Source organism: Pelodiscus sinensis, chromosome 10 (genome assembly GCF_049634645.1).
Source record: "Pelodiscus sinensis isolate JC-2024 chromosome 10, ASM4963464v1, whole genome shotgun sequence".
Classification (NCBI taxonomy): Eukaryota; Metazoa; Chordata; order Testudines; family Trionychidae; genus Pelodiscus; species Pelodiscus sinensis.
This window is the reverse complement of record NC_134720.1, coordinates 20,799,301-20,813,243: the sequence shown is the minus strand read 5'-3', so window position 1 is coordinate 20,813,243 and position 13,943 is coordinate 20,799,301. Positions and strand designations below refer to the sequence as shown.

Genomic DNA, 13,943 nt, shown 5'->3' with positions numbered 1-13,943 from the left:
AGGACTCTCAGAAAATACATAGTCTGAATTTATTTGTGAGTTGTTCTGAAGCAACGTTACAAAAGTTTTTAATATTTTATAAGAAAATAAATTTAAATAAAAATACATTTTCAACAATACACCATACTTACACAAATTAAAACTACATTAAACAAGAATTTACAGACCAAATAAAACTAATAACTGAGCAATGTTTTCCATGTCTAGGCAAATCAAAGTGAAAGCAACTTTAATATTAATAATCTTAATTGTACCTAATTTAATTCTAGAGTACCTACTGCATTTTTAAACAAATAAAATGACAAAATACATGTCAAAGGCCTCAGATCTTAAAGGCCTATCTGTCCTTTTCTATATAGTCTAGGACCAAAGCAAATGAAAAGTGCATTTTCAAAAGTTTTCTCTTTACAATAATATAAGATTTAAAATTGTTATACATTTAACTTTGCTGTTAATTGACAGACAGGCTTCAAGAAACCAACACAAGCACATTTTGTAATTAAGATTGATCATAATAATTAGTAAAATTTAATTGACACATATTAGTGCTATTGAAATCTAGCAAAATTTGTTTCTTTGGCAAATAAAGTAGATCAATTTGACCTTGACAAAATACATTTCTGGGTGTCAATAATGAATTCATTTTTTTCTAACAAATTGAGGGCAAGTAACATTCCTCTAAGAATCCCTTCAACAGTAAAGTAATGCAAAAGCAGGACTATGCTTGTAGGTAACATGGCCAGTAGCAGAACATGACTGTGATGCTCAAAATATTGGTGTCGCTTCCCAAGTGATTTCCTATCAGTTTTTTTAATATTAAAAAATGATTGTTCTAATAGAAAAGTTTCATTAGTTTCAACAGTGATTTCAATCCTGTGGTACCAACTGGTCTGAATTTTAGTAGCAGAAGGCACCCTACAATAGTATTTTCAACAGCTTATGGTTTTGTAAACACTGTGAATCTACGTTTGTATTGATGAAGTTACATTCTCAGCTCTGCCTAGGGCAAATGATAGAAAAAACAGCAAATGCTCCAAAAATGAAGTACTACCTGTACACAGTGTATTTTATTTTACTTTACCAAGTATACCATAATATTTAATACTGGTGAAGAAAGTTCAGCCGTCTCTTCTCCAAAGTGTTACCTTTCTTCTACTGATTACGTACAGATATCATTTTCAACATAAATTTAAATTCTCAGATGGAGAACAAGAATCAAACTTTCTGAAGTCATGATGCCAGTTCACATTTGTTTGATCTGACAAATAAAAACCCCCATATAACTAGAAATTAAAAAATGGCCAAAAAGCATTGTTTTAACATACAACAGCACTGATCATTCAACTGATCATAAAGATTAGATACTACAAAGTATCTAAAAATATAATCTGGGGCAGTCCAGATATCTAAAGTGCTTGGAGTGATTATTCTGGAGAAGTTATTTAATATAGCTGTAATGAGAGGTGAGCTGGGCCTAAATGTGCCAAATTTTTGTTAACAAAAAAATCCTAGATGGGAAGATGTAAAGTGAACACTACTCAACCACAGTGTTGCCACATCTGCATTCTTCTCACTTGTAGGAAAACTAGCTTCCAAAAAGTGTTGCTAATTTGCATTTTTTAATCAAGAAAAATTAGTACTTGATTTTTTACAAAAGAAAAGACACTGTGGTCTCATGTCACTCCATCCGTTGCTCACCCCAAATGTAAACAAGAGGTACAATCTAACAACAAGTTCCCTGATTTCTCCTTCTTAGGTATTTTTTAAAATAAAAAAGTAACGAACATTGGTGTCTCTAAGTCCGCACAATACACTGCAGGATTTTACAAGACTTCAGTTGTAGTTACCTCGGAGTCCTGACAAAAATAATAGTTTGACAAAGAAAAAGAAAGAAGTTATACACTGAAAGTGAAAGTTCAGATCCTTTTGAGTCACCACATGTTGGGATTTCCGCTGCAAGACCTTTGGCACAGCAGGCACTAATGGTGGATTAAATGTGAGTCCAGTATATTGAGAGATGTAATCCAAATCAACAATTGGTGCTGATTTTCCTCTTTTAGAAAGCTTATTCCTTTAGGAAGTGCCATGAGGGAAAAAAAGGCGATGTAGAAATATTTAGATTTACTCACATCTGATATTTCGAGACATGGAGCTTCAAGTTCTTTGTCAAAATTGGAATAAACCTCACAATCAGTTTTCCAAACAGATACTTTTCTCTATTAAATATTAAATAGATTGTGAAAACAGGTAGCATTTCCGTTCATTCTTAAATACTTTAGACAAGTGTACACAAAGTAAAAAAAATGCCAACAAAAAAACCCACACACTTCCAGTTTCTTCTGACTCCACATTAGTTTCTTCTGACTCCACATAAGCAATAGTTTATTTTCATTAGGAAACTTTTCCAACAATTGGATTCTCTCTGGAAAATAAAACCTCATGTAAGTATTTTTGATGGAAAATATAGTTATTATCTAGTAATCATGAAATTGAACTTCGTTTTAAAATATAAAGCTATATTTTCTGCATAATTTCTAGATCTTGTTGAGTAGTCCCATTGTTTGCTGAAATCCTGATGTGTTATTTATCACATGAAAGCAACAATGACCCAGGACCAGACCTCTTCAAAATCACTGGGTAAACAGGAAACTAATGTTAAGAGGTCACCTTCTCTTACAATTTAGTTTTCCTTATAAAAGGAAAAAAATCAACCCATGACCACAAAGTATGAGTATTCATTGCAGACAGTTAAGTCTGAAGTTCTAGTCAAGCCTGACTGCTGATGTAACCTACCTTTTACCACAGCCAACGGTATGTCAAACTGATAGGCGTTGACACCAGTCACCACTGCAGTAAAATAGTAGGGTCAGTGTTGGCTGACTTGGTTCCCTGGGAATCCTCTTTCAGTAGCAGTGCTTCTGGAGAATCGTTTTATGCCCCATCAAGTGCCATGTAATTTGAGGTGAATCAGCTTGTCTAAATACCTGATTTATGTATTAATAGCCATAAAATAATCCCCAAATGTCCAATTGGGATTGAGGCCTCCATTGTGTTGCACACTGTACAACCACTGAAGAAAAGAATCCATGCACTGATGGGTTTAAATTTAAGTCATCATCAGAAGGTGTTCAGACACTCCTTCCCCATAAAAATCCCTGTACCCCATACAAGGCAGCTGGAATTACAGAGGATACTTACTCACTGCCGTATTTAGCACTTAATGATCTTTTCTTCCGATATTTTTCATGAGGCTCATTCAGCTTTTCTACTATGGATATTACTTGTTTAAGAGTGTGGAAAGTTGCTACGGAGTCCTCAATTGTGAAATTAGAATAGTCATCTGGTTCTTTCAGTGGACCTTGATAGACTGCGATACTTCCACATGCCTCTGCAAATATCACCACACATAAAAAAATATATTGTTTTCAGTAAACAGAGCGAACTTCTCTCTTTTACCAAACAGGGAGCCCAAACTTTTCATATATGGAGTTACCATTTTTCTCCTTTGCTTAGTCCATTTTGTATTGAAGTTAAAAGTATCAACTGGATATGGTAAGCAATTTAGTTAGGTTTTGTAATTTCATCATCAATGGGTCTAACATTTATTGTACATATTGGGCTACCAGTAATGCTGCCATAAAACTGATGCTTCTCTAGTCATGCCACCAAGAATTATTTTTCTCAGCACTAATAAAGAGCAGTAGTACAAGACCAAGTAGTTATAGGAGTAAGGGAGTGTGAGTTATACTCCCTTTGCTCGCTGCATGGAAATTATTGTATGTAGTAGTCTCTTGTTAATTTTTATGCAAATCCGCTTAGCACATTACTGGGAGTTATATGGACATGTTAAGAAGAGATTAACTGCTGAATGAGAATGATCTTATCATACAGCAATATTAGAAATTCGTAGTAGAAAGTATGTACAATTTGGTATGCAATTAAAAGGAAAATACAAGACATTAAACATGATACTATCAGTCATTCTCCACGCCTTTACAATTATTTTATGTTAGTTTAACTCCACTTATTTATTATTCAGATACCTTCCATCTTTTGCAGTCTAGGCATGTTGATAGCAAAAAGTGAGTAAATTCTTTCCGTTTCTCGATCCCCATCAATCTCAATTTGAATATCCGCAGGTACACCTCTACAACCAAAATTTTAAAAAGTTAGATTAAGATATAGATTGTAAATACTGCAAGCCATTCTCCTAGACAGGTTGAATGCAAATAAGAGTGGAATTAATTTCAATATATTTATCCATTTTTAAATGGATATATAACTTCACATGTTCAAACTAACATTAAATCTTGAATAAGTTAATAAATCTTATATGGATGCAGAAACAGGAGTTTACACAAATTAAAACAGAAGACAATATACTGTTACTAAAAATGGACCTTTACAGCAGAATTTGCTACACAGTACTTCAAGGTGAAAATAACTGAAGTGCCACAATAAGTTTAGTTACAATGGCAAATAAATATCCAGTTTTAATAGCCCCTACTATATCTGAAAGGTACAGATGCTATGAAGGTGATACATTAAAGTAGTATAATGGAGTATTTTTAGAAATAAAGAGATTAAAGTGAACATTTTTTAAAAAGTGATGTTCATTTGAACATGTGGAAGTCCTACTGTGTGAATCAACTGTGATTAACAGAAACAAATATTTTAAAACATGCTATAGGGGATTAATTTCCATGGGTCTCAGGGACTAGATTAGATTATTTAACAGACTTGATTGGATTAGACACTGAGGGTGGCATACAATCCAGTAAATTACTCAAGATAAATCTCCCTTAAAAAGCAAATCATACTTTTTAAAAAAAAAATCAGCAACTCAACAAAATTAAATAGCAAACGAATATTCTGTCAAATTGCAGACACAAATGGCAAGGTAGAATACTGGGTAAAAAGGGAAAGTACAGTATTTGAATAGCAAAGTGACAAACTTGGGGTTGATTCAGAAGTCAGTGAATAATTATCTGAACTCTCTGCTATCCTTGTGTATCCTAAGCAGGATCCTGAATTTGATCCAACTGTAGTAGGTGGAGAACTGCTCCAATTATCAACAGCTTCTAACAACCCAAAAAGAGCAGTTGCATCACTCCGGGTTAGTTAGAGCTAAGCAACACTGGTTATACCTCTTCCTCAACAAGCCTTCCATGCATTCTGTACAATAGAGCCAAAAGGGTGGACAGGTAAATCTCTGTATAGCTGGCTGAGCCAACTTCAAGGCTTCTTTGTCCTGCTAGAGATGCACAAAGCAGATTCATCAGATGAAAGGATCTTGCTGAAGTCTTTCAATTACTGAACGGCAGTTGACAGTGGGGAGGGAAGAGACAGCTGCCATCAAAAACCCAAAGGGTCTGTGGTTTAAATGATCCCACAGCCATTGAGAGAAGCTGTTGCCTCTAGCAGCAGTGGGAGAGAAACTGAAATGCATTCTCATATTTACAGCATACGTAAAGAAGTCATTTGGTTCTAAAAACTACTGCTTCTGGAATACTGGTATGCAAGGTAATCCAATCAGTGCCCTGACTAGAGGAACATTTGCTATAATGTATATAATTCTGTACAGCAGTATCAATCATGTTATTTCCAATTTACATGCTAAGCTGCTTTTTTGTGTTCTGGAATGGTATTAGAGGAAATTATATGCCTATCAAAATAAAATATTTTATACTAAAGGTGGGGGACCTTTTTTGGTCAGGTACCACATACAAGGGAGAAGCAAAAATAAACAACTCCACTAAAAAACAAAAACAAAAAAACCCCTCCCAAATCTCACTGTCCTGGCTCTCAACATGCAAAAATACCACCCCGCAGTGAAAAATCTGGGCTTTCCCTGGCAGTGGGGCACTTGCCTCCTTCCCACCACAGGGCTAAAGCACAAGGCTTGGAAGCCTGTCGTGGGGCTGGAGTGCACTCTGCTGCGGGGGAAGACCCGAGCGTCACTACAGGTCAGATCCAAGTAAGCTAGAGGCTGGATTCAGCCTATGAGCTGCAGGTTCCCCACCTATGTTTTACAGTCTTATCAATATAGCAATCATGCTTTATTAACTTGAAAAGAAGCATACAGCTAACTTATGAAAGAAAACATTAAACTAATGCTTAAACTGTCTAGAGGTTGCAAAAGGAATCAAAGACTCATTTTGCTGTAGAATGCTTTTTAATTCACAAACAACTTACGCAGTGCATGGAGTGCAGCCCTTTGCGTTCTCAGTCGTGGCCTTGCAGCAAATCCAGTTCCCGTTCAGAAAAGCAGAGGGATGATAAACACTCAGTCTCTTCTGGTTACACCTGCTTACCCTGCAGAGAGCTTCTATCCACTCACTAGCTTCCACACAGTTATTTGCCTGGATATAGAGTGGCTTCTCTCCATAAATCACTTGAAACATCTGTGGATGAAAGTATTTTATTCAGCAAAAATTATTAAATTAACAAAGATGACATACTGAGCATACAGATTTATCAACTGAAAAGAGGTCACTTAAAAAAAAAAAATCAGCAAAACCCAATAGCCACAAGGAACCACAGGGAGTGAATTAAATGCAGGGAAGGAGAGATCTTTCCTTCTCCTCTTTCTATTGCTGCTGCTGTTTCATTTCTAATCTGACCAAGGACCCCAGGATACTGCTTCTCGCTAATCTTCTCTGCTCTTTGGCTACACCACTTATTAATACCAAGAAGCACTGCTAAATAAGTCAAGAACCAGCTGCCTTGACCCTGTGGCTCCTGGTGCTAAGACAACTGCCCCCCTTCTTTGAGAAGCATTTCTTTGGAGCAGAGCAACATATGGAAGGAAGAGAAGATATAAATCCCCCTATTTCCTTCAGCATCACCTCTTAGCCAATAGCCTTATCAAACTAAAGACAGCAGAACCCTCTAGGGCCCCCTTTTCCATCACCCCTCCCAAAGAATAGCTATGATTTCATGACCCGAAAGGGCTGTGGGATTGAAGTAATGACAAAAAAATATAGATTCTGAGGGCCAGAGCAGAAACAAAATTGAGAATTCAATTCTTAAGGACAAGGGATTATAACATTATCACCACTAGTCATAAGGTTTGACAGTATCATCTTTTAACAAAGTTAAAACATCTAGTATAATTAAGGTTTATAATATTCTAGCTTAAGAGTACTATGTAAGTGCAAAGATGAGCAAACATCTCCATTTTACAAGTAAGGGAACCGAGGCACAACAGATTAAATAGCTTTCCTCAAGTCGCAGAGAAAGTTTCAGTGTCACGTGCTTAACCACTAGCCCATGCTACCAATGTGATAGTATAAACTGAACTTTCCAACCAGTAAATCTCAGTTTCTTTAAGAACTCATCAAGAATTATGAATGTAATATCTCAAAAGCTACATCTGACTCACATTTTTCTTATTGAAGGCGCTTTCCTCAAGCTTCTCCACAGTGAGGATGTTTTTGATTGGAATGGTGTATATTGGTTCTTTGTCTGCATAAATTTGTGAATAGATAACAGCAAAAAACAAACAAAAAAACCAGCAGACCATCAATCATTTTCTTAGATTAGAACACTGATACTAGAAGTTGAGATTTCACAGATATGTACCCCCATTTTTGACAGAGCACAAACTAATAAAAATTAATGCTAGTGATCGGAGAATAAAGGGCTCATATGAAGCACAAAAACCAGACATTATGGACAGGTGAAAGACATCTGTTTGTCATTTCTTCCTAGTGTTGCGTAAATCAATAACATAAAAGAATTGGTTGAAGGAGTAGGTTCACTGCTCTTTTGTTGAAGTGAGAAGTTGAATTGTTGATCAGAAACCAAATCTCACCAGAAGACCAAAGAGAAAGCCTTCCTCTGTAGGAAATCAAGACCTTGCTATATCAGACCCTTTTAATATGTCAAAATGTAATAAGCATTGCCTACACATACCAGGTGAAGACTGAGTGAAGGAAGATTCAGGATGAGCAAGCTAGATGCTCTCTAAGAGGAGTAACTGCTTTCCTAGTCTCCTAATTGGCCAAGTATCAATCAGGAAAGTACTGATGATATCCTTATGCTTGTGTTTTGTGAATGAGTAGGACAGGGAGGCCCATAGAATTGCTGGTCCTGTGGGCAAGGTGGGAGGAGCCAGCTCCATGCTCCCAGTTATGGTGGAGCTTGGGCAGAAGGGGTGGAGCTGGGGCTGGCCAGTGCTTAGCATCACCTGGACCATGCTGTGTCTCCTCCCTGCACTCAGCCAATTCTTACTGCTGCCTGGTGCTCCAGGAGCGAATTAAAGGGCTCAGGCTGCCACTAATGCCACAGTAGCAGTAGTGGGAGCTCCGAGCCCTTTTGAATCACTGGGCTCCAGGGCAGTTGCCACCTCCATCAGCGGGCCTGGAGTAGCATGTAACATAGAAAGAGACAAAAGCATGGAACATAGTTTTTATGTTCTGAATTGGTGACTGTACCCATTACATCCATTTAGTAGTGCTTCACTAAAGCTATAAGCAACATGAATTAGGAGTTCATACATAGTAACATAGGTAAAAGCTCTCTTATAACTAACCATCATAATCACGTCTGTCAGCGTGTCTCTAAGGATACATCTAGACTACAAGTCTCTTTTGAAAGAGGCTTTTTCAAAAAAGAGCGTCTAGACTATAAGCAGATTTTTCGAAAAAGCGAGCTGCTTTTTCAAAAGTTTAGACGCTCTCTTTTGAAAAAGCACAGTTTGCATTCAATAGTGCCTTTTTTTGAAAGAGTACTTTTGAAAAAAGACTTTATTCCTCATAAAAGGAGGTTTACCGAGATGGAAAAAACTGCCACGTTCTTTCGATTTACTTCCGAAAGAACGTGGCTGCAGTCTAGACGCAGGCGAAGTTTTTCGAAAAAAGGGTACTTTTTTTTAAAAAAAAAAACCCCTATAGTTTAGACATACCATAAGTGCCCCAGCAAAACGTGTATAGGTCACAGTTCTGTCACCTACAGACCATTTTCCTTCACAGTATCACACAGGTAACAGAATTCTCTTTAATAGATACGCAGATAGCAGAATGTCAGAAATCAAGATTTTGCAGTTAACAAAAAGAAGCAATTTTGATTCCTGAATCAAAATTTGGCTCTGCAGTTCATGAACTAAAGATTCTTCAGTTTTGGACTTCTGCTGAGCAGGTACCTTCATTAAATAGTGAAAACTCTAAAGGGCGGTCCTATGAGATAAAGAAATTGATTGCTCTGTAGACCTTCTTCTACATGAGAGTCTAAACACAAACAGTCTATACAGTAGCCTAAAAGCTAAATTTGTGATCAACATAGTATTTATTTCCAGGAAACGTTTAATCACAAGCACACATTTTACTCTACCTAAAAATGCTTTTAAAACTGCAAAAAACACCCCAGTATTTCCTTATAATTTGGCTGGTTATAGGGAATCCAACAGGGTGGAATTATGGTAGAATCAGTGTAACCCTTTCAGCAGGATGGCTAGGAACTAGATCTCTGAAGCTCAAATGGGAAGTGTTTGGAGTGCAGGATAGAAGAACACTATATACACAACATGCGCCTCTGGGGGGAAAAAAGCAAAACGGATTTGTGGATAAACAAAAAACAGGATTCAAAATTGAATGCAACTGAGACACATTTCTGAGCATCTCTTCAGAAAAGGAAATGACCAGAAATTGACTATTGTTAGTGTTTTGTTATCATTACAGTAAATAAGAACATGATCATGATGCTTAAAGTCACATAATGAATTTGATACACATTTTAACCAATTCTTAGCATAGTTAATCAGTGTTCAATAAAAATCTAATAACCGAAAAATAGTTTAAGATTTACCTTGTTGCTTGTGATAAGTAAGTTCTCTACTTGTTAGGCAGAACCATCGTTTCTTGAAATTCTTTTTTCCAATCCGAGTTCTTCCCTGAGCTCTTTTATACATTTCACTGTAAAGAGAAATTACATTATAAATCTACAAATGCTCACCCGCTATAGAACTTTTCTTTAAAAACTTTGCATTAAACTCAATGAAGAGAACGAGCAATGATGAAAACATTAAAAATATTGGTTTAAAGAAGCGTTTGGTTCACAAAAGAGATCTTGAGTTCCCCTTTATTATAAGTGACTTAGTGAAGAGGTTCTTTAGCTGGTAAGAACTTTGACCGCTAGACCAGTGTTTCCCAATTTTATTTGGTCACGGAACCCTTTTAAACTTGAAAGAATTTTGCAGAACCCCTAATAACAGTCTAATATATGGAGCTGAAAAAGTAGACCAGAAATAAGGATAATAATAAACAAATGCTAAACAAGGTCATGAGATCAACATTTAGTTTAATTGCACATATTTGAAAATAAACAACAACAACAAAAATCACAATTTTTTTTTTAAAATCGTAAAATGTTATTGTAATGGAATTCTCTCACTGAACCATTATTTTCACTTCATGGAACCCTGGGGGTTCCACGGAACACCATTTGGGAAACACTGCGCTATCCAACCCAGGACTGTGGCCTCTTGCTTACGTTGGAAACCTGCATTTTACCAAAATAGTGATGTGCATCCAGTTATGAGATGCTCTCTCCTTTCCCTTTTTCTTATCAGACTATACAGCTTAGTCTAGCTTATGAGACATGTGCAGCTGAAATGAAATTCATCAGGAGAACAAACTGTATTCAACACTCCTTAAGTTGCACATATTTTCAGTAATGGGTCAATTCCCTAGCATCGAGAAGGCTTTTTAATCAAAAGGTTTGGTGACTTTTCTATTGCATCCATATTCTCTTTCATTTCTATTAAGCATGTTTTGGGAACAAGCATTGTGGGTAAAAGGAACACGATTTGCCACATTAAATGAGTTTGGCAATTTCTCTCTCAGACTTGGAAAAAAAGCATGTGCCAGAAGTTATTGTTCTGTAGAGAAGGATTTCATTGCTAAAAATCTGCTTCCCAGATATAAATGGAATCTATTTTACCCAGGAATAGCTTGGAAATAGAAAAATTCAAAGGAGTTTATGGGTAAAGTAAAAATATTCTTTTCCTTTGCCATTAGCTTCCTCTTTTCCTTTGCCATTAGCTTCCTCTACCACATACATTTTTCAAATATTCCATGATTCATGAAACTTTCATATGCTGTCTAATTATAGAAAGGAATTTTCTGCTTGGGTGTATTTCATCTGTCAGAGCTCAGAGAGAGTATACGAAGTCATTCTAACAGAAGGTTATTGGACTCTGAAATACATTTTAACATTTATTAAAACTGCCATGGAGAGGGCAAGGATTACACTCCATATGAGTGAGTGAGTGAGAGACTTTGAAAATATTACATACAAAGCTTCCTAAAACATGTAAGATGAGTTATAAAAAAAAATCCCATGAGAGTTGTTAATTCTACAAACCACATCAGCAGTGGACATCTATTGAAATATTTTTACACATTTCATAAATAGTATAATTAACACAACATGTCAACATATGTTTTTCAATTATTATTCATTTTATAAAGTAATCTGCTGTAATTAAATACATTATACTTCAATTACCCTTCTTTTAGATGTACTGGTTCACTCATGCCACTGGGCTCTTTACTTTCAGTAGATGACACTTCATCTAAAAACTAAAAGGAACAAGGAGAAGGATTATGTTTGGAAAGAATAAAAGTTGCCTAAATCCACAGCGTTTTTCAAACATTTTTTACAGTACACGAATATTTTGGTAAATGGAGTATAATCAGGGATTAACTGCATAGAATTCAGATTTAATGAGACAATAACATGAAAACAATTTTATGAAGAGTACATTAGAAGTTTCTAAACTCCACTCAAGATTTCCAATAGCCTGTAGGAGCTGCTGGCTGCTCCGTACTTTTTAAAGTTGCCACATTTATTAGGCTGGTGCTGATTTTTAACATCGTGGGCTATGTGAAAAATATGTAAAAGTTAAATGGCAAAAACACATTGCTAACTCATGCCTTTCTAGAATATTAAGCTCAGCAAAACTCAAGTTTCTAAAAAGCAGCAAACACAGAGGTAAATGCCCATGCAAGCTTCACTCTGACCCTGGAGCGGACAATAGCCTCTGGGAAGTATCTGCATGTACACCAATGCCATTCAGTGTTTTAGGTGCAGCTGTACTGACTGATAAAGGAATAATTAGAAAGCTTGGAAGAACTGAAATTCTGACATGAGGAAACCTTGGGTCCAAATCTCCCCCAAGTATGCTATTAAAGGAAACCTGTGAATGCTTGTAACTGAAGTTCTTCAAGATGTGTGGTCCCAATCTGTATTCCATTGTGAGTATGCATATACTATGTGCTCCTGAGGCAAAAGAATTCTAGAAAGTACTGGCCACAGCTCAATTGCTCTGTTCCTGGTTTGAACCAATGGCAGAAGGGACAATGAGGAATAACGTTTCTCCACAACCTCTTACTGCTAAGTCTAGAGGAAGGAGGCCAGTTAGTGGACTATAGATTGGGAACATATAGCTGAGAAAATTCTGGTTATGAGCTTCCCTTTCTTCTCTGAGTGCTGATACTTGTGTGTGACTCACAAGCAGTACTCACAAAGTAGAGGATGCAGGTACTACGGATGATTGCAAAATCACCATGCCAAAGAATGTCAGCAGAGGAGGCTTGGACCAACTCATAATGCCTTATAAATTCACAGATGGAAATTTGCATAGATGCTTTGCAAACGTCAAGCAGACACATTTCTTCGAGTAAGGCAATTGAAGCCATCTGTGCTCCTGTAGAGAAGATTATTCCCCTTGGGAGGGAAGAAAAATAAAATATGATACAGCTAGATAGGCACTTAGGGCGTGTATATACTGCTCTAGTGTTATTTTGAAATAACAATCTGAACGTCTACACAGCCATTCTGTTATTTTGAAATAATTACAAAATAACGGATGGCTTATTCTGAAATCTGCAAACCTCATTCTACAAGGAATAATGCCTATTCCAAAAAAAGCTATTTTGAAATAAGGAGTGTGTAGACGCTCTACCGCTGTTATTTCAAAATAGCCCCTCACCAGGGCCATTACAAGCTATTCCTCCTCAGTGCCTCCTGGGGCTCTAAATCAAGATAGCACGTCTACATTAGGGAAGGCTGCCTTGGGCTAATTTTGAGGCTTCCCTGAAGTGTAGACATGCTATTTCAAAATAAGTTATTTTGGAATAACTTATTTTGAAATAGCCGTGCAATGTAGACGTACGCTTAGAGATTCTCTAGAGGAAATAGCCCCCTGAAAGAAGGTGACATGCACCAATTGCCAGCATGTGACACCTTATTTAGCTAAGGGAAAGAATCTCCTTACTGTCAAGAAGTCAGGCATCTAAAATACAGGGATATCTGTTGAATCAGAATCACTGGGTCCAGACAGAAAACACTCCAACTTAGCAAGGTAACATTTTCTTGCAGAGTTCTTTCTACTATTAGCAAGCACACCTTGTGCCAATTGGGAACAGGAACACTCTAGGTCAGTGCCCAACAAAAGCCCAAGCCATAAGGTGAGAAATTTCTGGACTGGGATGTGTGCCGGACGGAAAGCATAATTATTTACAATTGGTCTGACATACTCAGGAGAACTGGAAACCCCAACTACTCTCATTTGCTCAGTACCTACATTGTTTGAATCAGCCAAACCAGAAGGCATCAGAAAAGTACATGATGCTGAGGCTCCCAAAACAGCAAGGCAAATGTGACTAGATTTCAGAAAGTTGTATGTAATTGGATGTCTGTCACACTGTGGCTTGGAATCTGTCCATATGGACACAAGCCTCTACCATGACTCAGTTTTAAGGTTGCTCCTATGAAGTCTAAACTGAGTCATCACAGGCTGAGAACAGATCTGAATCCTTTTGTCTTTTTGAGGATCAGAAAAACATTTAGACTAAAAGCATCTCCCTCTTAATGTTGAAGGGGCACATGTACTATTGCTCCTGATTACAGTAGGAATTTTACCTCCTGAAAGAGGGTGT

The 13,943-nt window shown here is 36.9% G+C and overlaps 1 protein-coding gene across 1 annotated transcript in view; it reads right to left on the bottom strand.

Moving 5' to 3' along the window:
• Positions 1-15: 15 nt before the first annotated feature.
• Positions 16-13,943, bottom strand: part of RASA2 (RAS p21 protein activator 2) — a 94,205-nt gene continuing 80,277 nt past the window's right edge. Inside the window, exons 18-24 of the mRNA XM_075937633.1 lie at positions 11,509-11,582; positions 9,808-9,914; positions 7,385-7,467; positions 6,196-6,404; positions 4,044-4,147; positions 3,199-3,388; positions 16-2,422 (exon numbers count right to left, since the gene is read on the bottom strand). Of these exons, the coding sequence (XP_075793748.1) occupies positions 2,392-2,422; positions 3,199-3,388; positions 4,044-4,147; positions 6,196-6,404; positions 7,385-7,467; positions 9,808-9,914; positions 11,509-11,582 (798 nt within the window). The 3' untranslated portion in view covers positions 16-2,391. The remainder of the gene's footprint in view (positions 2,423-3,198; positions 3,389-4,043; positions 4,148-6,195; positions 6,405-7,384; positions 7,468-9,807; positions 9,915-11,508; positions 11,583-13,943) is intronic.